Source organism: Cervus canadensis, chromosome 19 (genome assembly GCF_019320065.1).
Source record: "Cervus canadensis isolate Bull #8, Minnesota chromosome 19, ASM1932006v1, whole genome shotgun sequence".
Classification (NCBI taxonomy): domain Eukaryota; kingdom Metazoa; phylum Chordata; class Mammalia; order Artiodactyla; family Cervidae; genus Cervus; species Cervus canadensis.
In genome coordinates this window covers 41,987,069-42,013,136 of record NC_057404.1, presented here as the reverse complement: position 1 = coordinate 42,013,136, position 26,068 = coordinate 41,987,069, and the positions used below count along the sequence as shown (strand labels likewise).

The 26,068-nt window shown below is 35.0% G+C and overlaps 1 protein-coding gene across 4 annotated transcripts in view; it reads left to right on the top strand.

Moving 5' to 3' along the window:
• The window catches only part of CENPE (centromere protein E), a 75,677-nt gene that overhangs the window by 6,233 nt on the left and 43,376 nt on the right, over positions 1 to 26,068 (top strand). For 3 of the 4 annotated variants that reach the window (XM_043438614.1, XM_043438615.1, XM_043438613.1), the window contains exons 6-24: positions 87 to 168; positions 326 to 393; positions 471 to 536; positions 3,550 to 3,601; positions 5,387 to 5,474; positions 6,358 to 6,487; positions 7,419 to 7,538; positions 8,425 to 8,583; positions 11,943 to 12,087; positions 14,266 to 14,354; positions 16,017 to 16,184; positions 20,198 to 20,272; positions 20,496 to 20,615; positions 22,538 to 22,660; positions 22,742 to 22,907; positions 23,292 to 23,446; positions 23,944 to 24,258; positions 24,368 to 24,640; positions 24,796 to 24,954. In XM_043438614.1, the coding sequence (XP_043294549.1) occupies positions 87 to 168; positions 326 to 393; positions 471 to 536; positions 3,550 to 3,601; positions 5,387 to 5,474; positions 6,358 to 6,487; positions 7,419 to 7,538; positions 8,425 to 8,583; positions 11,943 to 12,087; positions 14,266 to 14,354; positions 16,017 to 16,184; positions 20,198 to 20,272; positions 20,496 to 20,615; positions 22,538 to 22,660; positions 22,742 to 22,907; positions 23,292 to 23,446; positions 23,944 to 24,258; positions 24,368 to 24,640; positions 24,796 to 24,954 (2,553 nt within the window). The remainder of the gene's footprint in view (positions 1 to 86; positions 169 to 325; positions 394 to 470; positions 537 to 3,549; positions 3,602 to 5,386; positions 5,475 to 6,357; positions 6,488 to 7,418; positions 7,539 to 8,424; positions 8,584 to 11,942; positions 12,088 to 14,265; positions 14,355 to 16,016; positions 16,185 to 20,197; positions 20,273 to 20,495; positions 20,616 to 22,537; positions 22,661 to 22,741; positions 22,908 to 23,291; positions 23,447 to 23,943; positions 24,259 to 24,367; positions 24,641 to 24,795; positions 24,955 to 26,068) is intronic. The other variant, XM_043438616.1, reaches the window with a different exon arrangement.

The window sequence follows — 26,068 nt, the reverse complement described above, 5'->3', positions numbered from 1 at the left end:
TATGATAGTTTGTACTTTCTTTTTGAAATGCGAACTTTTAAGTGACTTATATTTCCCTACTTTTACTGTAATTAAACTTGTTTCAGAGGAATGTGTATGTGTCTGACCTCACAGAAGAAGTTGTTTATACATCAGAAATGGCTTTGAAGTGGATCACTAAGGGAGAAAGTAAGACTTTGTACTATATTTCTTCAAAACACTTATAGAAACGATTTAATTGAATGTATTTGGCTTTAAATCACACTTTTCACTTTTCATCTAAAATACAACTTAGTGTTTTTCTTTGGATTTTAATACACACAGCTGAAATGTGACTCTCTTACAGAGAACAGGCATTATGGAATTACAAAAATGAATCAGCGAAGTAGTCGTTCTCATACCATTTTTAGGATGGTAGGTAATTCTCTCTGTATTTTGTCTTTCCAATTAAGAATACACTAATTTTTCTATAAGTTGCCTTTTCTTTCTAGATTTTGGAAAGTCGAGAGAAAGGTGAACCTTCTAATTGTGAAGGATCTGTCAAAGTGTCCCATTTGGTGAGTATTGAGGAACCATGATAATGTACTATATGAGCCAAAGTAAAATTTAATTTAGCTGCTGAAGGTTTGGTTTCATAAGAACTATTGACTGTTTGGCAAAAGCATCTATAAATTGGTAGTTGAGTCTCATCAGTAACATGAAATTACTAGCAGAAATGCAGGAAGAGGTCAGAGAATCTCACTTCCTGGGATCTTACGCTGCCACTTCCTAAGCTTTAGATGTAAGAACTGTAGGAGTGGGGCTTTCCCTAACCAGTAATCGAGAAAGGGCTCATTCTATGCACACTTAAGAGTTAATGCAATCTTGGGATTCGATGGGGTTTTATTTTTTGGCCTCCACCAGTGCAACTGAGATTTGTGAGATGAATGAAAACCTGGGTGAGATAGTTAAAAAAAAAAAATCACATTACTCTAGTTTATGTTCAGTATCTGTCTGTTGGTAAGTGAATATAAGCATTATGCAAACATTCCTTCTTGCTGAACTGCTTCATTTTTCTTCTTCTTTTTTTTTTTTGCTTCCTATTCCTTACTGTTATTGTTTTGTTCTCTGTCTTCAAGGCCTAAATTCTTTAGTTTGATGTGGGATATGATTTAAGATTACTGCATTTGATTTGAAAACTTCAGGGGAAAAAGTAATAAATCTATAATATGTTTACTTTCAGATTTTGAAAACTCAGTTAAATATCTAATTCCAGGTCACCTTAGTTAGTTATTTTACCATATAAGTATAGCATTTATTTTAATAGACTGGTCTTTTAACAACAACAACAACAAACATAACTTCTGTTTTGTTGTCCAAAGCTGGCCTGTGATATATCACTACAATTTTAACTTTTAATATGATTTAGCTTTACTAGTCTTGACATACGCAGTGATCCATTTGGTGTCTTTTCTCATATTTTTTGATGATGTATCATCTAGGGACCATAGATACTAGCTAACCCAACACGAGATTTACCAATTACTCTTAAGTATCTTATTGGAAAGAAGACTTCCCCAAAGAGTCATTTTCTGGCTCTTTAAAGATGGTTTTTTGGTTATGTGTTTTTGAGTGTCTCCTGGCCTTCCTGGAATAATAACATCCAAGTGCTCTCAGCCCAGGTCCTTTATTTTCTGGGTTTCTTTCCTCCTACCCTCCTAATCAAAGCACAAGAGTGTTCTGTAGCCTTTCTTCCCTTGTTTGCCCTCAGGCATTGTTACCATTTCTGTGTTGATGATGGTCAAGTATTTATTGTTTCTGAAGTCTCTGAGTTCTAAGTCATGTCTTTCCATAAAGATTGTCCCACTGTTAGTTATCTCAAGCTTCAGTGGGTCTAAAGCCAAATTAATTTATTCCTATCATAGTGAATATTCCTTTTACCAGTAGTACTTATATCTGAATTCATGCTGCTTTCCTTACCACTTTGCCCCTTTATTATGCCTCTGCCGAGATCATTTGTAGTAGATGCTGTGTAACAGTGGTTAGATTTCTTTAAGTATTTTAGTGAAAACAGTACATATCTGAGACAGAACTGTAAAACAAGAGTACATGATTATCTGCCCACTCCCCAAAGAAAGAAGTAATTTAAATCTCCCACCTTCTTTTAATACATTAAGAATATTTACTGGGCTCTCAAATTAAAAAAAAAAAAAAAAAGAAGGCATCCCTCACTACTTGCTGTCTTCACTCCCACCTCCCTAGCCCAAGCCACCATCATCTCTCACTGCACTAGCCTCCTGATTGGGCTCCCACTGCCACTTGTGCCCCCCTACAGCTCATTTTCCATCGAGGGGGCCACAGGTGATCCTTCAGAAAGTTAAATCAAGGCATGTCACTCTTCAGCTTTAAGTCCCGTCTCGGCTTCCCATTGTATTTGGGAAATCCAGAGTCCTCATCCTTGTTTACAGAGCCCTGAGTAATCTGACTCCTGTTTCCTTCTCTTAACACTGTATTGTCCCATCTCCACTTCACCAACTCTGCCTTGCTACTTGTTCTATTTTATGAACATACCAAGCTCATTTCTGTTTTGTGACTGGACATACTGGCTGCTCTTTTAATCTGGACTGTGTTTCCCTTGGTCTTGCATAGCTGCCTCCCTCTATCATTTCACATCTTAGCTTAATGGGAAGCCTTCCCCTACCAAATTGGAGAACCTCCTCTGTCCTTTCTTCCCTCTTCCAGGACTGTTTAAATTATCTTTATTACACTTACCATATTCTGTTTTTCATTTCTTTGTCTTTTTCTGTCTCCATCAATTTCCTCCTCTCATACACTCCATAGACAATATAAGCTCTATGAGGGCAGGGACCTTGCCATATCCCTAGTACCTAACATACTACCTGACATGTAGTATGACTGTCATGTAGCATGACAGTCACTTTTTTCAGCAATATCTGTGAAATGAAAGGAGTTCATGCTTTTAAAGATGCTGCAGTATAGTCAAAAACACATAACTAGCTCTACACAGTAAGTGTTGTAAGAATAAGTCATACCTATAATGACCTCTGGGTGCACAGTTTAAAAGAGCAGCTCATTCAACGAAAGGGAGGAGGAAGGATAAAATCAGCAAAGCTACATTGAGCAGGTAACATTTGCCTTGGGTCCTGAATAAAGAACTTTAGAAGTAAAAGAGAATGGCATAGAGTAGCACTTGGAAGTGTAGAAGTATGTGAAGTATTCAGGGTGTAGTGAGTAGTTCCACTTGAGTTAGGCATTAAGTAATGAATAGATACAAGGCTGAAGCAACATAAGTGCCAGATTGCAAAGAATCACATTCACCATGATAAGGTTTTGAACTTAGTATACAAAATAGAAAACCTATTCTGGCAGCATTATGGAGGATATGTTATGTTACAAAGAAGGAACAAATGTTACAGATTGGTTTGACAAGGGAAGGCCTAAATGGTGGGGTGAGAGATGAAGTTACAGATGGAGTGTTCAAGTAAACTGTGTGTTTAAAATGTTCTTTCAGTAGGTTGGATTTTATCTCAAGTTATACTTTCTAAAGGTTCATTTCCATCCATCTTACAGAATTTGGTCGATCTTGCAGGCAGTGAAAGGGCTGCTCAAACAGGTGCTGAAGGTAAGGAAAACGCATGAAATACGACGTGGACTTGAGTGTCTTCTGATTCTTTTGCAGAATAAAAGTGCTGCCGTGCATTTTAGAAACTGATAAAGTAATGATAATAATAATACTGTGATAAAAGTCCTCAGGGTAAAAAGTAGCTTCTGTATCTGACCGGTTATCTCATTTGGGATACTATGTGTGTGTTAGTCACTGAGTCGTGTCCAACTTTTTGCAACCCCATGGACTGTGGGACCCCACGTGACCCACCAGACCCCTCTGTTCATGGGATTCTCCAGGCAGGAATACTGGAGTGGGTTGCCATTTCCTTCTCCAGGGAATCTTCCCTGGGCCAGGGATCAAACCCAGGTCTCCCACTTTGAAGGCAAATTCTTTACCGACTGAGCCACCAGGGAAGTCCTTGGGCTACTATACCATCAGTTTTTTAAAAAGTCAAAACTATACAGTTTCTAGGATTGCATAGCTGAAGAGCTTATGAGAGTACCATGAAAAACATCTAAATTTTCATAATCAGTAAGAAAATTCAGAAAGGTCATGGGGCACACAGTTAATATTCAGACATTAATAATTCTTAAAGACAACCAGCTACAATATTTAGTGTACAAAAAGATGCAATATACAATAATAGTTTAGAAGATGTAATACCTCAGAAGAAACTCAACAAAAATTGCACAGGACCAAAAAAAGAAAACTTCAAAGCAGACCTGAAGGACATAACCAAATATTAATACATAAACAAATGGAAACACATACTTAGATGGAAAGGTGCAAATTAAAGATGTCAAGCCGCTCTCTGTGTTAATTTCCTGCCGCCTGACATAAAGTTACCCAGCTGAGCATGGCCCGTATCCACCAAATCAAACCTGTGAAAAGGAAATACATACTGTTGTTTCAAGTTGGCTTATTAAATAACAGTATTATAGCAGTAGCTAAATAATGCATCTGTGAAATAACAGCTATTCAGAGTTATTTGATGCATTATTTTTTGTGTACATAGTAGATTGGAATCCTACATATCCCTCAACAGGGTTCTGGGTAAGTAATTTCTGATACGTCCATACAGTGGAATTCTATGTTATAAAAAAGAATGAAAAAGACCAGTATTTACTAATCTGATATGTATATACTGCCAAGTGAAAAGAAGCAAAGTGCAAAATAGTATATATAGTATGCTACTATTTGTCTGAAAATTAAAGGGAGAAATGAGTATGTATGAACTTGTATTTCTAAAAATCTCCAGAAGAATAAATAATAAACATGGTTTCCTGATAGAGGGGACAGGAAGCCTGTCCTGATTGGGGCATAAATCTGGAAGAGAGCTTTTTCAGAGTACTTGTTCTTTTTTTTAATATTAGAGTCATGTGTGCGTATTTAGTTTTAAAATTAATGATTTTGGGGTTGTGAGTCCATATAGGAACTAATTTGGTTTTAAGTCTGCAGTTGTCTGTATTTGAAGTTTTAAAAAAACTAGATTCAAATGGAGTAATTAGAGGAGATCTTTTAGGAAACGGACTTTTCCTCCCTCTTGTTCTTTTTTTATTCATCTTTTTTGTTGTGCTGTTTCTCTCAGGTGATAACCTTTCTGATTCACCTAATAGGTGGGAGGGTAGGGAGAGAGCACCTCCATCAGTGATATTAAAGGTAGACTCAGATTTAGTCCAGAGCAGAGACTTCAACATCTGTCCCTTTAATTTTTACTTTCTCTCATAATTTGCTGATAAATAAATTCATCATCCAATACAGGGCTCAATATTAGTTTTTATATTTGTGTAATAAATGCAGGTTTGCGACTCAAGGAAGGCTGTAATATAAATCGAAGTTTGTTTATTTTGGGACAAGTGATCAAGAAACTTAGCGATGGACAAGTTGGGTAAGTGTATCCCACTGTACATTTATCTGTTAATACTTATGTTTAAATTAGGTTGAAAATTTTAATAGTTTGGTGTGTGCTTGCTCAGTCATGTCCGACTCTTTGCAACCCCATGCCCTGTAACCTGCCAGGCTCCTGTGTCCATGGAATTTTTCAGGCAAGAACACTGGAGTGGTTTGCCATTTCCTACTGCAAGGATCTTCCTGACCCAGGCATTGAACCCACATCTCTTGAGTCTTCTGCGTTGGAAAAGGCAGATTCTTTACCACTGTGCCATGTGGGAATCCCTTAGTGACACTCTATATGTACCTATTTCTTTCATATATTCAAAAGCTCTCATGACTCTGTGAGCATTTGTGGCTTCTTATACATATGATCTTAGAGGAGATCAGTCCTGGGTATTCACTGGAAGGACTGATGCTGAAGCTGAAACTCCAATAATTTGGCCACCTTATGCGAAGAGCTGACTCATTGGAAAAGACCGTGATGCTGGGAGGGATTGGGGGCAGGAGGAGAAGGGGACGACAGAGGATGAGATGGCTGGATGGCATCACTGACTCAATGAACATAAGTTTGGATAAACTGCAGGAGTTGGTGATGGACAGGGAGGCCTGGCGTACTGCGGTTCATGGGGTCGCAAAGAGTCAGACACGACTGAGGGACTGAACTGAACTGAACTGAACCGATACATATGATGGTGTCCTACTAAATTTACTTTCTGTATTTTAAATATTTTTTTAGTTAATAGTTTCGATCTGCCCCATGTAACCTGTAAAGAATTAATTTTATAACTGTAGCTATTTTAAGGTTCTCCATTAAAAACCAACCAATTTTGTTATATAAAAGCTTTCTCTTTTTCTTCCCAAACTCATTTCTCATTAAGTGGTTTCATAAATTATCGAGATAGCAAATTAACACGAATTCTCCAGAATTCCTTGGGAGGAAATGCAAAAACACGTATTATCTGCACAATTACCCCGGTGTCTTTTGATGAAACACTTAGTACTCTCCAGGTGAGTGTGATTTTTATCTCAACTTAATATGAGGGGATATCATCTTTAAGAAGGAAAAATTTCCCACTAAAAATAGATATAGGTCTTTTAATTGACATACCATACCTGATAAAATAAGATTGATGTGTTTTTCCAAAATCACAAAATCCATTATCCCACCTCTACAATTTCTGCCACATTCAACACTATTTTACTGAAATTGACTTGATTTTTTATTTTTACAAACTCACTTATGAAAGGAAACTTTATATCAGTTCCATAAATGAAAAATTAATATCACTTACAACAAATAGAAGGTGACTGAAAAAACATGTGTATGTGTTTATAACAACAAAAAAACTTCCCAAACTCCTGCTAGCTAATTGTTGCCTGTCTTTGCACTGAGTTAGGTCCTGCATTTTATGTTTAAAGAGAAAAAGGAGGAGGGTTGGGTGGGGGAACTGAATTGTCAACAGAATAGCTGTCTCAATGAAGGATTCAGCGTCATATATAATGGACACCTTCATGTACCCACTTAAAGTGACTTCTGATACACGCTAAGAAATATTGGTTTAAATAGCTACTGAGTACTAGATCTAGGTACTGTCAGAGAAAAAAGGTAGAAAATAGAGTCACGGGCTTCACAGAATTTATAGTCTTACAGGGAAGACAAGACGTGTCTTCCAATGTGATTGCCTTGGATTAACGCTTAAGTGGCTAGTAAGTAGGATAGAGCTCAAAGGAAGGAGAAGGGCTTTTGATGGGAGCCCTACTGGCCTTGTTATGGGGACATAGAATGCTCTCTGTATTCAAAAGTATTAAACTACCTGGGAAGAGTACTGATTTTTTTTCTTTCTATCTTTTTTTTTTACAAAACTTAATTACAAGAAAACCAAGTATTATTAGTTTTTGTGTGTGTTGAGTGCATAATACTCTTGCATTTTTTTCCCAGTTTGCCAGCACTGCCAAATACATGAAGAATACTCCTTATGTTAATGAGGTATCAAGTGATGAAGCTCTCCTGAAAAGATATAGGAAAGAAATAATGGATCTTAAAAAGCAATTAGAGGAGGTATGTATGAACCATTTATTTCAGTAAAGAGAAGAGACAGATTTAGAATTGAGATCTGCCTAAATGCCCAGAGATTCTGAAGCCATCAATAAGTGAGCTCTGCAACCTAGATTTAAAACAATTTTCAACCAAGAAGAAATCAACTCATAAAAAAATTTAGTTTAATTTACTATAAACTAAAAGACTTGGTTTCCTGAAATTATTTTAGGTTTTGTTTTTCATTTTCAAAGGGTAAAATTTGGTGTTTTCAAATGGGCCAAGTTGAGAGAGTTTTTTAAAAAATTATCACAAATACATAGGAAAAATTAGGTTAAAAAAGAGAGAGGCCATGTATAGTTACCTGAAACTACTTTCCAGAGTTTTACATTATCTTGAATTTTTCTTCCAACCCCAGGATAGGAATTCAATAAAATAGGATAATCACTTAAAATTGTAATATAATTTGTTTAACTATTATGGCCCTCAATTTTGTGTAAATCTTGCGTTCTGGTGATATTTTTAGGAATGATCTAAAATAACAAATGGTAATCTTATGAAAACATCACTTCTTTTGCTGTAGGTATTCAAGTCTCTGCTTTTATAACCTCTCTGCCTTCTATTTATATATTTTAAGCAGTTAATAGATTTGCCTTAGCTGCATTGTAATAATTTTACACACAGCATATAGAATAATGACATGAGAAGAAATGGATATTTTATTTTTAGTTTGAGAAATTACTGACTATGATAACTGTGTACTAGAGTTCTGCACATAGAGTATATTTTATTTCAATATAATTAAAATTCTCTTAGTTCACATACAAATTTCTGTTCTTTTAAGCTACTTTCAAGGTTTTAAAATACAGCTACATTTATTATTAACATAATCCATTATTACATTCTATAGGTTTCTTTAGAGACTCGAGCTCAGGCAATGGAAAAAGACCAACTAGCCCAGCTCTTGGAAGAAAAAGATCTACTTCAAAAAGTCCAGATTGAGAAAATTCAAAACCTAACAAGGATGCTAGTGACATCTTCTTCCCTATCATCGCAGCAAGAATTAAAGGTAAAATTTGAAAGATAACAGCTTAAACTTGGTATACAGAAAATAGAACTGGACATTCCTAAATATTGATTACATAATTATTCATTTATAATCTTTTGATACATTATATTCAAGAAACCAAGAACCTGTTGTATATTTGAAGTTGTTGAAATTACAGATGTAGAAGTATTAATTCAAGGATTCAAGCTTACTACTTTAGTTTTCTTTTAGGAGTTTTATGGTTTCAGGTGTTAACATTCAAGTCTTTAATCAGTTTCAATTGATTTTTATATATGAAAAAATCATATATTATATACATATGTATAGTAGTCCAGTGTAAGTGTATCTTACTTACGTGTAAGTAAGATAAAATCCAGTTTCATTCTTTTACATATGGCTGTCCAATTTTCCCAACATCACTTACTGAGCAGACTGTCCTTTCCCTATTTTATCTTCCTGGTTCCTTTGTTGTAAATTAATTGATCATATATGTGAGGGTTTATTTCTGGGCTTCTATTCCATTGTTTTTATGTGTCTGTTTTTGTGGCACTATCATATGTATTGTTTTGATTGCTATAGCGTTGTAATAGAGTTTGAAATCAGGAAACATGATGCCTCCAGCTTTGCCCTTCTTTCTCAAGATTGTTTTGGCTATTTGGAGTCTTCTGTGGTTTACAGTCTACAGTATAGCCAAGGAATCTGTTTTTGATATGTTTCTTAAGAAATTCTAATACAATTAATTAGCTGATTGGAAACCATGGGTGTCTGAAGTATATTGGAATATTTTCTGTTTAAAGAAACAAAAATGTTAATATCAAGAAAATGATTTAGACTATAGATCACCATAGTAATCAAAATTCTGACTTCTGATTTGTGTCTTTTTTTGTTTTTGCGAGGGCTTTATTTATCTGACAGATTTTTTTTATGTAAGAGGATAGCCTTTGGATTTGAACTCCCTAGGTATGAATCCTAGTTCTGTCAATTCCTAACACTTAATTTTAGACAATAGCTCAAATATACTTTGCTACAGTTTCCTTATCTGTGATATAATAGCTTGGTCCCTACTTCTTAGGACTGTTGTGAGAATTAAGTGAAGTAACATACAGTATGTGCATAATACTACACTTTACACTCAGAAATCCTCAATAAATGTATACTGCTAAGATTGTTACTGGGCTTTCCTGGTGGCTCAGTAGTAAAGACTCCACCTGCCAACACAGGAGACGGTTTTGATCCCTATTCTGGGAAGATCCCACATGCTGTGGAGCAACTAAGCCTGTGCTTTGCAGTTATTGAGCTTGTGCTCTAGAGCCCAGGAGCTGCAGCTACTGAAGCCCGCCTCGAGCCCATGCTCCACAACAAGAGAAGTCACTGCAGTGAGAAGCCCAGGAGCTGCAATTAAAGGAAAGCTGGCGCAGCAACAAAGACCCTACATAGCCAGAAATAAATATGCTTTAAAAATATATATATTATTAATAGGTATCATGTACAGATCACCATTCTAAGTATAGAGACACTCAAGATCTATTTCTTGACTGAGTGATAAGTAGAAAATAGCCCAGTGGAAGGTTTAGGGAATAGTATTTCAGAAAAACACATATACAAAACCTTGAAATTGTGGGGCAACAGTATATTAGACTTTCTGGTGGCAGGGACATTGTAAACCACATTAAGGGATTTGAACTTTGCGTTTTGCTAAAAGCCTTGTATAGAACGTAGTAGGAATTGCATTTTGGAAAGGTGTGATTGCTATGTGCATCAGATTGATTTGGCCTCTACAAGGATTGTGGTTCTGAAGATGGAAGAAATTGGATAAACGGCAGAGCTATTTGGGAGGCAGACTGAACTGAACTTTGTGGTTGTTTGGATGCAGGGGCAAGGAAAGAGAGAAAGAGGCATCCTGAATGACTTGCAAGCATTACTAGAATTTCTGGGCAGTTGGTAGTGTTTTCACTGAATAAAGAGTGGTGGAGCTGCTCAATGTTTGATTCAGGACATCTCTATTTTAAGACATCAGGCAGTTGGAAATGTGAAAGATCTGAGATGGAGATATCAGTTTGGATATTAACTACAGCTGATCCGATTTAAAGTCCTAGGAATGGATGAGCTTGGCCTTGGAGCATGTTGAGAATGGAAAGAACAGAGGGTCAAACACAGAACCCCAAGAAACAACAACTTTTAGGGAAAAGCAGAATAAAAGAACCCCTATAGGAGCCCATGTTGAGCTCTAGAATTGAAAGGAAATCAGGTGAATGTGGTAAGCAAGGTCACATTCTGCTAAGAAGTTAAATGAGATACATACAGACAAAAATGCTTCAGATTTAGAAATGAAGCTTATTTGCAAAAGCAGTTTGAGTTGATGTGTTGGTAATAAAAGCCACCTTGCTGTGGGTAGAGATGCCCAAAGGGATGGGATCTTGAATACAGTTGAAGAGTCTGGCCTAAGAGAGAAGGAGAAACATCTATTCATTTCAACAAGGACAGAAGAAGAAATGCTTCTGTAAGTTTAGTCTTATATTGTCTTTGTAAAATAAGTTTAACTTTTCTGCTGAGATATCAGGAGATGGTTGGAGACACGTTCATAGACAGTGCTAAGAGTTTGAAATAGTATAGCACGTGGTGTTGAGCTGAAGGTCATTGGAGTGAAATATTTATATATAGCTGGGTTTTGCAGAGCAGGCTGTGGAAAGGGCTGGCTGTCTCAAGCCTAAAGGTACTGTGTGTAGGGGCATGAAAGTGAGCAGTATATTCTGGGAACAGCAGTTAATTTTGAGATGCAGTGCAGTAGACAGAAATGATCCTGAAGAGACAAAGAAGAAGTAGATAAATGATGAGGAAGAAGATAGTGTAAAAACTAAAAGAAAATGGTAGCTAGAGAGAAGTGAGGAGGCAAGAGTTTGTTTCTTTAAAAAATCAAAAGCAAATAAGTAGGCTTGAGCATTTGTGAAGCCAAGAAGGAGCTAGGGAAGGTGACAGATGGCCAGATAACTGAGGGAGCAGAGCTGGGTACCCCAAAGTGCTGTCAATAGCTATGGGGTGGCAGCAGCAGCTGTCCCTTCCTTGCAACACCAGAGTACTTAAAAGTTGTATGTCAACCAGTTCCTTTCAGTTATGTTCCAGAAAAGCTTATAAGTAAACCTTCAAATAAAACGTATAGTGTAAGTAATAATTTCATCAAAGTTTTCATGGGGTTAAACACTGATCTGAAAAGCTTGAGTATGTTTTCTTATCTCAGATATCCTTAAATTATTAAGATACTAAACTCGACTTAGTACAAATTCCACCAAAGCAATGGTTTTTTAAAATGGAAACTAGTTCCCTTGTTTTACAGTGTATGAGCCCCAGTCTGTGTGAGGTAATTTTGATTTCTTTCTTTTTAGGCTAAAAAAAAACGAAGAGTCACTTGGTGCGTGGGGAAAATTAACAAAATGAAGGACTCAAACTACGTAAATGAATTTAATATGGCAGCGAATGTAACAACAAGAACACATAAGGCTGCTGTAAGTTTAGGAGAAATTGATGAATGTGAGTACTTTTCCAATTACTTTCATTTATAAAAGCATCCCTATAAAGAGGGACTTTTTTTTTTACTTTATTTTTAATTGAAGGATAATTGTTTTACAGAATTTTTTTGTTTTCTGTTAAACCTCAACATAATCAGCCATCAGTGTACATATGTCCCCTCCCTAAAGCAAGGACTTTATTTATAACTCAGTAATGTGATAAACACATTTAAATAAAATGTGTGTATCAATATTTTAAGTGTAATTACAATGGAGATAATGAGAAAGTTAAATGATTTTAAGAAACTGAATGTTCATGAAGTTTTCTGTTTTTTCCAGATCTCTTAAGAATGATGATGCATTGTAGTTGAAGCACACATTTTTGTTCTAATCATTATCCAGTTAAATTAGGATCCACATAACATCAGCCTTAAACTACTAATCTTTTTTTTTCCATTTATTTTTATTAGTTGGAGGCTAATTACTTTTGAAAGAATTCCTGTGTTTAACACAGAAATCTGTTTCAGAATTGTCTCCAATGTAGTTATAAGTATTTTTTAGGGGCATTTTATTTATTTTGCTGTGCTGACTTTTCTTTATTTGTTTTAATTAATTTATTTTAATTGGAAGCTAATTATTTTACAATATTGTAGTGGTTTTTGCCGTACATTGACATGAATCAGCCATGGGTGTACATGTGTCCCCCATCCTGAACCCCTCTCCCACCTCCCTCCCCATCCCATCCCTCAGGGTCTTCCCAGTGTACCAGCCCTGAGCGCCCTGTCTCATGCATCGAACCTGGACCAGTGATCTGTTTCACATATGATAATATACTTGTTTCAATGCTATTCTCTCAAATCATCCCACCCTCTCCTTCTCCCACAGAATACAAAAGACTATTCTTTACATCTCTGTCTCTTTTGCTGTCTCGCATATAGGGTCATTGTTACCATCTTTCTAAATTCCATATATTAAAAAAAAAAAATTCCATATATATGCGTTAATATACTATATTGGTGTTTTTCTTTCTGATTTACTTCACTCTATAATAGGCTCCAGTTTCATCTGCCTCATTAGAACTGATTCAAATGCATTCTTTTTAATAGCTCAGTAATACTCCATTGTGTGTATGTACCACAGTTTTCTTATCCATTTGTCTGCTGATGGGCATCTAGGTTGCTTCCATGTCCTGGCTATTATAAACAGTGCTGCGATGAACATTGCGGTACATGTGTCTCTTTCAATTCTGGTTTCCTCGGTGTGTATGCCCAGCAGTAGGGTAGCTGGGTCATATGGCAGTTCTATTTCCAGTTTTTTAAGGAATCTCCACACTGTTCTCCATAGTGGCTGTACTAGTTTGCATTCCCACCAACAGTATAAGAGGGTTCCTTTTTCTCTGCACCCTCTCCAGCATTTATTGCTTGTAGACTTTTGGATAGCAGCCATTCTGACTAGCGTGTAATGGTACCTCATTGTGGTTTTGAGTTGCATTTCTCTGATAATGAGTGATGTTGAGCATCTTTTCATGTGTTTGTTAGCCATGTGTATGTCTTCTTTGGAGAAATGTCTGTTTAGTTCTTTGGCCCATTTTTTGGTTGGGTCATTTATTTTTCTGGAATTGAGTTGCATGAGTTGCTTGTGTACTTTTGAGATTAATTCTTTGTCAGTTGCTTCATATGCTATTATTTCTCTTAGGGTCATTTTAAAATCTACTTAAAATAATCAAATCTCAAACTTAGAATTTGTCCTTTTTACCTATACTATACTAAGGATCCATGTATTTTATCACTTATTCTAACCAGTGATCTTAATTCACACAATAATACAAATGATCACATCTGTTTTTAATGTATTCTTGTCATTCATATAGTAAGTACATATTGAAAGTGAAAGTGAAGTCACTCAGTTGTATCTGACTCTTTGCAACCCCATGGATGTAGCCTACCAGGCTCCTCTGTCCATGGGATTTTCCAGGCAAGAAAACTGGAGTGGGTTGCCATTTCCTTTTCCGAGAGATCTTCCTGATCCAGGGATTGAACCCCGGTCTTCCACATTGTAGGTAGATACTTTACCATCTGAGCCACCAGGGAAGTCATGTTAGTTTGAGTTTATTACCTCTGATGAGAATTTTTTTAATCTTTGAGTTTTAAGAATCTTAATAACATGTTTATGGATAAATTTCTTTTCTCTCTAATTATAGCTCTCTGTTCAGAGTCTGATGTTTTCAGTAACACTCTTGATACATTGACTGAGATAGAATGGAATCCAGCAACAAAGCTACTAAGTCAGGTAATTTAAATGTATTTTACAGAGCATTATGGTTTTATTCTTTTTAAAACTCATTTGTTATTGGTGCTTATTGTTGTTGTAACGCATTTCTAGCTCTCAGTTAATTTCAGTAACAGTTTTGGTTCCATTTAGGGCTTCCTGGGTGGCATTAATGATAAGGTGAAAGTTAAAGTTGCTCAGCCCTGTCCGATTCTTTGCAACCCCATGAAACTATACAGTCCATGGAATTCTCCAGGTCAGAATACTGGAGTGGGTAGTCTTTCCCTTCTCCAGGGGATCTTCCCAACCCAGGGATCAAACCCAGGTCTCCCGCATTGCAGGCAGATTCTTTACCAGCTGAGCCACAAGGGAAGCCCAGTGATAAAGAGCCCAGCTACCAATGCAAATGCTTAAGAGATGCAGGTTCAATTCCCTGGGTTGGGAAGATCCCCTGGAGGAGGGCATGGCAACCCACTCCAGTATTCTTGCCTGGAGAATCCCAGGGACAGAGGACCCTGGTGGGCTACGGTCCGTAGGGTCGCAAAAAGTCAGACAGAAGTGACTTAGCGACAATCCCCTAGGGATAAAAAGGGTTGACTTTTAGTGTCAAAATTCTCAGTCGTGTATTAGAAGAGTGATACATGTTAGGGAATGGTAAGATTGCCAGATAATACTGAAAATTAAAAGTGAGTGTGTATTATTTTATCAAGAGTTTAAGAAATAAGGAATAGTATAGTCAATACTACAGTAAATTAAATTATATATTTACTTTCTAGACTCTTAATGTTCAAAGAAATATAGTTTTACAAATTATTTATTAAAGAAAATTTCATTTTCACTTTGGAGGAAAATTGCAGTGATTCTTGGGAATTATTATTCCCATTAGCCAACTGTTGCAACTAGTTTTAATTAGTTAAGTATTTAGACGAAGTATTTTTGTGTCCCTAAAACATACTTTAGAAGTTCAGTGTTTTTTGAAAATCCCTGATGTTAGTTTTGTTTTTAACTCATAATTTGACTCTCAAACAGTATAGAAAGCAGAAACAGACCCCCTTTGAATATAGGAAAACCTAGCAGCCACTAGAGTTGTTTGTTTGTTTGTTTTTTCATTTATTTTTATTAGTTGGAGGCTAATTACTTTACAGTATTGTAGTGGGTTTTGCCATACATTGACATGAATCAGCCATGGATTTACATGTGTTCCCCATCCCGATCCCCCCTCCCACTAGAGTTTTAAAGATCAATAATCTCTGTTTCACTTCTTAAATTCAGAGATACCTGAGAAATAAAATAGTAGTCAGACAAGTGAAGAGTTAAATTATCAGCTTTACAACTAATGAGTTTAAAGACCTGTATTCCATTTTATGCGTCCTACCTCCTACTTCTGACAACTTTTCCAGTGAGGAACAGGCAGACCATTTGTTTATATGATCATTTTTTTTTTTCCCATCCTAACCCTTTCAAAATAGTCTTCTATTCTGAGTTAGTTTACCAAAATTGCAGACCCTTTATCTTACTCTGTATCAAGCTAGACCATTAAAAAGATATTGAAGAAGAAAATGGCCTGAACCACCAAATGATTCAAAGTTAAATTAATTATTTGATTAATCTAAATTTTAGTTAAGAAAACAAAGCATGTATGATTCGAATTCTGACTTGAAAATTTGGTTTTGTTTACAATAGGAAAACTTAGAAAGTGAATTGAATTCACTTCGTGCTAACTATGATAGCCTGGTACTAGACTATGAACAATTAAGAAGAGAAAATGAAGAAATGGAATTGAAATTAAAAGAAAAGAATGATTTGGATGAATTTGAAGCTCTGGAAAGAAAAGCAGAGAAAGATCAAGAGGTAAAGAATGTGGAAATGTGAAACTAAACTAAAAACACAGAGGTATTCTCTTAAAACTATTTATTTCTAAAGTTGAGATGTTGAAGATGTACCTATTTTCCACATATATACACAATTTAGAGAATTTAAGAAATTATTTATATTGTTTTAAAAATAGTTAAATCATATTTGTTTCTCTTGTGCTTATGAACAAGAAAAAGAAATTAAGAACATCTTTAGCAAGGTTTGGTGAATCTGCCTATTGATGGATTTGTCTTGAAGAAATTGTTTTCTTATAATTTGTATATTAAAGTATTTAATTTGTTGAGCATATGAGAAATGCTGCCTAACTATAGCCATTTCCTTCTGAGACCAACATGAATTTTAATATCCAGCTGAATGTTTTATATATGAATATTATCTATTAATGAACTTTGTTTTCTTTAGAAAGTATATACCTAAATAACTATGTGTGTAGTATTAGGCTACATGTTAAGCTAATTCAGAAGCCATCAGACTTTGGGACTTGGAAACTGTCCAAAAGATTCAAGAGATTTCTCAGTGTAGAGAGTCTTTAACCTAGAGTTCATAAACATTTTGAAATTATTTTTATGGAATTTTGGAGTCCATATCAGTTTTCTAGAGTAAGAATCCACAGCTACCATCAGACCTGGGACATGATCCATTAGTGAAGTGAAAGTCTCTCAGTCGTGTCCGCCTCTTTGCAACCCCATGGACTATACAGTCCATGGAACTCCAGGCCAGAATACTGGAGTGGGTAGCCTTTCCCTTTTCCAGATCTTCCCAACCCAGGGATTGAACTCGGGTCTCCTACATTGCAGGCAGATTCTTTACCAGCTAAGCCACCAGGGAAGCCTGACATGATCCATGAATCCCCTTAAAAATGAGAGTCAGTGTTTTAGTGTAGATAAAATATTAGTTAATTTGTAGCTGCTTCTCAGATTTCTGTGTGGAGAGCCCAGAGGGACACAGTTCTTTTTTCTCAGTTTCAGAGTTTCTCACCTGTTTTTCTTTCTTAAGAAGAAAAAAAGAATTCTGTGCTAAAAGTTCTACCTACAAACTGTAGTATATTTACTTCTGCATTTCATAGGTATATACTGAGAGGCAAAAATCTGTAAGTTCTCCACAGAGTTTCATTTAACTTGTTTTAAAATTTGTGAATTCAAAAAAAAAAAAAATTTTGTGAATTCACAAAATGTAAAACATCATGAGAAGAAAAGTGAACTTCAACATGTAATCTGAGTTTTATTGAGAGGGAAGTTCTAGTATCATGCTTAAGAGCATGGTCTCTGGAGCAGACTAGCTGGAATGAAGCTCTAGTTTTGCTGTTTATTAGCTCATCACAAATTTGAGCCTGGCATGAATTGTGGGCAAGGCTTTGAGGAAGTCGTCAAATCTCTCAGGGCTTACTTTTCTGTGTATCTTCCCTCTTGAAGTTAAATTGGGAGCTTTTCAAGTCCCTTTCTAATGCCAAAATCTTATCTAATTTTTTATATGTACCTTATAAATAATATGGTATAAAGTTAACTTTGGGCAATTTTATACCCAAAGTGTAGCAATAATGTCTCTAATTTTTCTTACATTAAATAAATATATTCCATTAATCTTTAAAAGTGAACAAATTCACCGAATTGAATCACATACAGAAAGATTACAAAAATAACACAGTCTCACATCTTGATTTTTTTTTTCCTTTTTCCCATGAAAGGGGTAAATAATTCTATTCTCTTCATTTTCACTTGGACACACTTTGAAATTCTAGGTTCTGTGAAGTAACCTAAAATTTAAGTAATACTAACTGAATCTATTCAAAGACAGTTTTACAATATCCAGTCCATATTAAACTAAAAATGCAAGTCTGGGTGTAAGCAATAAAGTATGTTCTAAAATCAACATTTTGGGGGAAAGTTTAGCCAAAAAGGAGTAAAAGTCAAATTACAGCCTTAGGACATGTGACCATTGCCCTGGCTTCCTAAGGGTTTTATCAAAAATCACTAAAGCTGTGGGTAATTTTCAAGTAAGATACAGTAATAAAAATATTTAAATAGTAATTTTAGAGAAAGGAATAAACAAGGTCAAGTATTATCATGACCAGGGAACAAGAGAAATTTCATTTCTCTACCAATTTTAGCTTGATTTAATTTTATAATTTTCACAACTTGGAGGTATTTATGTTAATTAAATGTTTCACCTGCTGAAAACTACAGCTGAAATATGCAACATTTTTTATGTAGCAGTGGATTAACTTTGACCATATCATATAGATTCTCTACTTTCTGCATTTTAAACAGTACATCATTGGAAGAATACACTCATCTCTTTTCAAAAGTTACTTAATCTTTTTCTGTTTATGTAAACCAGTACTTAAAATAAAGAGCAATTTCAAATGAGAAGTAAAGGAATTTTTCCTTCTAAATATTTTTCAAAACTTGAAGTTAATTATTTAGTTCTTCATTGCTGGCAAATGTGGTTTCTTTGCACACAAGTTAGAGAAGAAAAGGTAAAAGAGCCAGCCAATTTAAATTATAACAATATAGATTAAAACTTTGCTGAACAATGGGCTAGCCGCTAATCACATGGGCCAGCTGAGCACTTGAAATGGGGCCAGTCTCTACTGACCTAAGTATGAAAAAAGATGAAAAGTTACATGAATTTTTTAATACTGATTACATGAAGTAAAATAGTTATATTTATTAGATTAAATTATATTAAGGGGCTTCCCCGATGGCTCAGTGGGTAAAGCATCTGCCTGCAGTGCAGGAGACACAGGAGACCTGGATCCAATCTCTGGATTGAGAAGGTCTCCTGGAGGAGGAAATGGTAACCCACTCCAATATTCTTGCCTAGAAAATCCCATGGACAGAGAAGCCGGGCGGGCTACAGTCCAAAGGGTGGCACAGAGTCAGACACGACTGAGCATGAGCGCAGCAAGGCTAATTATATTTAAATTAATCCTACCTATTTCTTTTTACTTTTAGTAGTGGCTACTAGAAAATTTTTAATTATAAATTTGGCCCATACTATATTTCTACTGAATAATGACCTAAAATAGAAAAAATGTCAAACTAGCAGTAGTCTGAAATCTAAAACTAGTTAGGACTGAATTATTCCTCCAGAAAATTTTATTTAAATGATATGCTATTTTTGTAAGTCCCTTATATTTGACTAGAAGTTGTTTTTACTCTCTAATGACTCATCTGATTATGGAGATTAAAAAACTCTAAGGGATAATACATTTATCTTTGTTAAACTGTAGTCTACTTGTTTTGCACACTAAAGTTTTGGGTACTCAAATATTTAATGCTGCAGATATTTCAATAAAAAAGAAACTTCAATAGAAATTCTCATATCTTTAAGTAATCTTTATACTTTTAACAGTTGAACAATATAAAGCAGTAACACCATCTTTCCAGTATTTCCTGTAGAATAAACCAACAAGGTAATAGTTCATAATCCCATACATATCTTTGTAGCTTTTGTGAACAGTAAAATATTATAAAGGTACCACTTAAAACTGTCATAATCCAAAACTAAATTTCAAGTCACAACTCATTAAAAGTATGCCAGTATAAAGCTAGGTGGATAATTTATCAGAAGAGAGAAAAATCTTATAGAATAAATATACTTCTGCACTTAACCCAAAACAAAAATCTATTGAAAGTATGTTTTTTTAAGAGTTTGATTACCACTATGTCTTCTACAAATGGTAGATACTAATTTGCTTTTGACATTATTGTAGCTTTATTAACAGATGACGTAGCTATTTTGGGGTCACGCTTAGGCTTTGTTCTTATTTGTTTTGTAGGGTTTGGGGATTCTTTTGTTTGGCTGGAGAGTTTGGGGTTTTATTTATTTTTAAATAACGAGGTGCTTGTTGCAGTAGCTTGAACAGTTGCTTCCCCAGTCCTTGCTGTGTTGGGTGATTCTAGAGCGGTGAATGAATGCTATCGTTTTTTTTTTTTTGCTTTATTAACTGTTGGTTTGCTCTGTTGCCTGTTCACATGCTCTTACAGATGCAACTAATTCATGAAATTTCCAACTTAAAGAATTTAGTTAAGCATGCAGAAGTATATAATCAAGATCTTGAGGTGAGCATTTATGTTGATGTTTCTATTGATAAGGAGCCCAAACTGTAAAACATCTATGTAATTAAATATGATTTCAGAAAATAGAGGGAATTATATTTTTAAAATCTCAACTCTTTGAATTTTGCTATCTGCTGATTTAAACTGTTAAATGTAAGTTCTTTTTAATTCCTTAAAATTGAAACCCATTTAAATTATGTTTTTCATTCTCCTTTAAATGTTTTAGAATGAACTAAGTTCAAAAGTAGAGCTGCTTAGAGAAAAGGAAGACCAGATTAAGAAGCTCCAGGAATACATAGAGTCTCAGAAGTCAGAAAGTATGAAAATGGACTTGTCATACTCATCGGTAAAAGTCAGATTTATTTTGTTGTGTCATCATTTTGACATTTGTAGTTATACTATCATCATCGCTACAAATACTTATACTGAGCCTACTGTGTGCTGGGCATTGTTCCAGTTGTTTTAAGTATCGAATTTTAGTTAACCTGTGAGAGAGGCACAATTAATATCATTGCCATTTTGTGGATAAAAATCAGAGTTGACAACACTATCCTTCAATCAGATATAAGTAAGTTAGTGATGAACTTCCATTAAAAATCAGTAATTAAAAATTTTTTTAATTTTTTTCAATTGCTTTGTACAAATGCATGGAGAAATATAGAATTAGTATCTTCAGGTAAGCACTTGACATTGATTAGTAATTAGAACTATAAAATATGTAATTGAGCCTGATTTCATAAATTACATTAATTTTATTTCATTAATATATATATTAATGTATTCTCATTATAATGAAGTAACTATTTTAACAGTTTAATATTTTTCAGAAACTGTAGCTGTAGGTTATTTTGGTCAGTATAAGATCGTGCCATTAAACAGTACTGAATCTTATGGTGGAATTAGGTTTTTTTTTTTTTCTATTTTCTTTCAATTCACCTGATTACTTCAAGAAAGTATAAGTTGAATTCTAGTTTTTAACTCTCTTTTTTTAAAAGGCAGCGATTTCTAGCCAGAAATTTTAGATTATTAGCTGCTATTGTTCTTCTTTTGTTTGCATTTGAGTTTTTCAGAGTACTTTTTGTTATTTTCTATTGGAACTCTTTTATTATCTTTTGTTAATGGCAAATGATCTTTTTGAAAGTGTTCTTGTTGTTCTAAGGCCTTGGAGAGAAAGACACTTTCATATAATTCTGGCCTGTCTATTGATAACATAAGAATTCCCACCACCACCTTTTTTTCCCTAATTTGTTTGACTGTGCCACGTGGCATGTGGGATCTCAGTTCCCCAACCAAGGATCAGATCCAGGCACCCTGCATTAGAAGCTTGGAGTCCCAACCACTGGGCTGCCAGGGATGACCTTGCCCATTTTTTTAATTGTTGTTTATTTCTTTCTCTTTATTCATCCAGTTCACTGACTCATGCATGCACCCATTAATATTTTGCCAAGGACATATGGTTGAATTCATGTATGTTGAAGTCATGTTAAAATGCCACTTCTCTCTAAAAATGAGACTGGATTTTTTTCATATTTATCAGTCATTTCCTTTTTTCTCTTCTGTGAGTTGCCTGTTCATATCTTTCCTCTATTTTTCTACTGAATTATTTTTTTTTAATTTGTGATTAAACATCCTTAATTTTAACTGTTAATTACTCACCTGTCATGTTTTGCAGAGAGTAACTTAAAAAAACAAACAAAGACTTCCCTGGCATTCCAGTGGTTCAGACTCCACACTTACACCTCAAGGGGCACAGGTTCAATCCCTGGTCAGGGACTAAGATCACACTTGCCCTGCAGCATGACCGAAACAAAACATAAAAAAAGAGTAAAGCAAAAAATAAAAATACATAGAAAACTTTTAACAGGCTAGGTGAGCAACAACTATGTTAACCTTTTTAAACAATAGCAGAATTATTATAGTACTTCTACATGAATCTTTTATAATTTTGAAATGTTATAGCTAGAATTTTTTTTTTTAATTTTTCTCTTTTGGCTGCATTGCATGGTTTGTAGGATCTTAATTCCCTGACCAGGGGTCAAACCCAGGCTCTGGCAGTGAAAACACTGAATCCTAAACCACTGAACCCCTTAAAATTCCCTAAAATATTTTTATTATGAAAAATGTTATTCATTTTTATCTATTCTAAAAATACATTTGGTAATTTGCATAACCATTTTTCATTTCTTAGGAATAGCATACATATAAACATTGGCTTTTCCAAATCTAACAAAATTAGATTTCACTAAATCTTTTTTGTCATGTGTAAAGGAAAACACTGAAGACCTAAAACAAATGAAACAGACTCTGCTTGATGTCGAAACTGTAGCTCTTGATGCTAAGAGAGAATCAGCCTTTCTTAGAAGTGAAAATCTAAAGCTGAAAGAGAAAATGGTGAGTGATTTTTGTAATATTTACAGTAACAGTTGAAATGACCAGTACATTGCTGTGAATTTACAGTGTTTCTCTCAATAGAAAGAACTTGCAAGTACATGCAAGCAGATGGAAAATGATATGCAGTTATATCAAAGTCAGTTGGAGGCGAAAAAGAAAATGCAAGTTGATCTGGAGAAAGAATTACAATCTTCTTTTTGTGAAATAACAAAACTCACCTCCCTTATAGATGGCAAAGTTCCAAAAGGTATTTTATCATTTCAGACTTACCTTTTTGCAAATCTGTCTTTATATAGAACGGGACCTAAAAGATTTTGCAGCTATATTCCAGTGATTAAAAATCTATTATTCCCTGGTGTCTTTAATTGCTTAATGTTAAATGTTACTGTCATTTGGTATCAGAATTAATAAATGTTTCCTTGGACATTAAATCCAAAGAGTTTAAAAATTATTTCTCAAATAAATTTAACCCAGTCTTGGACAAGGTGATTAACTATTGGATTAACTATTTACCAACACTGACGCTTTCTTTAATAAATTTCATACAATCTGATTAAATAATCTAACTACATGCATAATTTAGATTGACCCAATAATTGCAAGCTGTTTTAAACTACTAAAAATGTTCTAGATTTGCTGTCTAATATGGAATTGGAAAGAAAAATAACCCAGCTGCAGAAAGAATTGAATAAAGCAGTCGAAGAAAATGAAACTTTGCATAATGAAGTTAATTTGCTGTCAGAATTGAAATCTTTACCTTCAGAAATAGAAATGCTAAGGAAAGAGGTAAACATATTTTTAAGAAAACAACTCATGAAATAAAAGCCTTTGAGAAGTACCTTAAATATTTTGCCGTAATTTATTTTAAAGTACCAGGCAAGAGACTATAAATGTTTGATTCAGTTTGTTAGCAATGGAAATACAAGTAAAATTCTAAGAAAAGTCATGCAATGCCTGCCTCATCAGAAAGACAGAAAACATTTTAAAATGATAGGTAAGGATTTAAAGACACAGCTGGATTGTGTTTCTACTGAGTGTCCTTCTGTGTGCAATTCTTATTAGAACCAGAGATTAGAAAGCAAAACTTTGAAAGTAAAGTTAAACAGGATAATATGTGTTAAAGAAATATGGCAAGAAAAATATTGCCATTCCTCAATCAAACCTTGGTTTAATTTCAGTGTCTTTGGTGGGGAGGGAGTAAGGCAGAGAAAGCTTTTTTCCTGAAAGCTGGTCAACTATATCATATCTTGTTTTCATAGCTAAGTTTGCTTTCTTTTCCACAGATACATGATAAATCTGAAGAGCTCTATAAAGTAACATCAGAAAAAGACAAATTGTCTTCTGAAGTAGTTGATAAGGAAAGTAGAATTCAAGGTTTACTTGAAGAAATTGGGAACACTAAAAATGACCTACCAACTTCCCAGTTGAGTTGTGAAAGCACTGATCAAGAATTCCAAGATGTTAAAAATCATCATATTGAATTTGACCAAAAGTATAAGATGGTCCTTGAAGAGAATGCAAAATTGAATCAAGAAATAGGAAATCTCTCTAAAGAAGCTGAAGAACTTGGGTTAAATTTGGAGGCTTTGAAGACAGAGGTTAGTGCAGGACATCCTCTAGGGAAGTGATCTTTGTTCTGGGGTTTTGCTTCCATATATATGTCGCAGAATGATCTGCTTTTCACATTTATTTTTTCTTATCTTAAAGCTCTCTCACAAAACCCAAGAACTTCAGCAAAAAACAACTGAGAATCAAGAAAGATTAAAGGAAGTGGAAGGACTGAAGGAACAATTAGAAAGTAGGGATTCTAGGCTGCAAACATTAGAAAAGGAGAAAACTCTGATGACTGAGAAACTTCAACAAACCTTAGTAGAAGTAAAAACCTTAGCCCAAGAAAAAGATGATCAAAAACAACTCCAAGAGAGCCTACAAATTGAGAGGGACCAACTCAAAAGTGACATTCAAGATACTATAAATATGGTAAGGTTTTGACTGATTAAACTTTTGAAATCTTAGAGCCTCTTTAAAAACCTTATAGGAGCCATCATTTATTATTTATGATCAAGCAGTAACTGTAAAATGATTTTCATTGTTTCACATTCTAATGAAAATTATTTTCTATTTCTCTGACAAAGAACATAGACACCCAGGAACAACTACGAAATGCACTTGAGTCTTTGAAACAGCACCAAGAAACAATTAACTTGCTAAAAATGAAAATTTCTGAGGAAGCTTCCAAGAATTTGCATATAGAGGAAAACTTAGAAGAAACTAGGGATGAATTTCAGGAAAAGGTAAGGAGTGTTTCTGATCAAAGTTATCATAAAATCTTGAAACTTAGGTATATAACCTTAACCTCAAACACTAAAGTTCAGTTCAGTTCAGTCACTCAGTCGTGTCCAACTCTTTGAGACCCCATGAACTGCAGCATGCCAGGCTTCCCTGTCCATCACCAACTCCCGGAGTTTATTCAGACTCATGTCTGTTGAGCCAGTGTCGCCATCCAACCATCTTATCCTGTCTTCCCCTTCTCCTCCTACATTCAATCTTTCCCAACATCAGGGTCTTTTCAAATGAGTCAGCTCTTCACATCAGGTGGCCAAAATATTGGAGTTTCAGCTTCAGCATCAGTCTTTCCAATGAACACTCAGGACTGATCTCCTCTAGGATGGACTGGTTGGATCTCCTTGCAGTCCAAGGGACTCTCAAAAGTCTTCTCCAACACCACAGTTCAAAAGCATCAATTCTTCGGCGTTCAGCTTTCTTTATAGTCCAACTCTCACATCCATACATGACCACTGGAAAAACCATAGCCTTGACTAGACGGACCTTTGTTGGCAAAGTAATGTCTCTGCTTTTTAATATGCTATCTAGGTTGGTCATAACTTTTCTTCCAAGGAGTAAGCGTCTTTTAATTTCATGACTGCAATCACCCTCTGCAGTGATTTTTGGAGCCCAAAAAATAAACTCAGCCACTGTTTCCACTGTTTCCCCATCTATTTGCTGTGAAGTGATGGGACCAGATGCCATGATCTTAGTTTTCTGAATGTTGAGCTTTGAGCCAACTTTTTCACTCTCCTCTTTCACTTTCATCAAGAGGCTCTTTAGTTCTTCACTTTCTGCCATAAGGGTGGTATCATAATGGTAATCTCAATCTTTATTATTCACACTATTAATAACTCAGAATAATTTACATGCTTAAGCCTAATGTCTTTGAAATAACTTCAAATATAACTGCTTACAATCAAAGGAAAAGACAAAAAATACTAATTCAGATTTTGAGCTGACCTTTTTTCTGAGACCTGATATAATTTGCACATCTTCAAAACCCAGTGAACTCTAACAGTGTGAGAAAGATTCAGTGCTTATTATGGCTAAAATATTTGTTTTATGTTGGATTTTGTATAC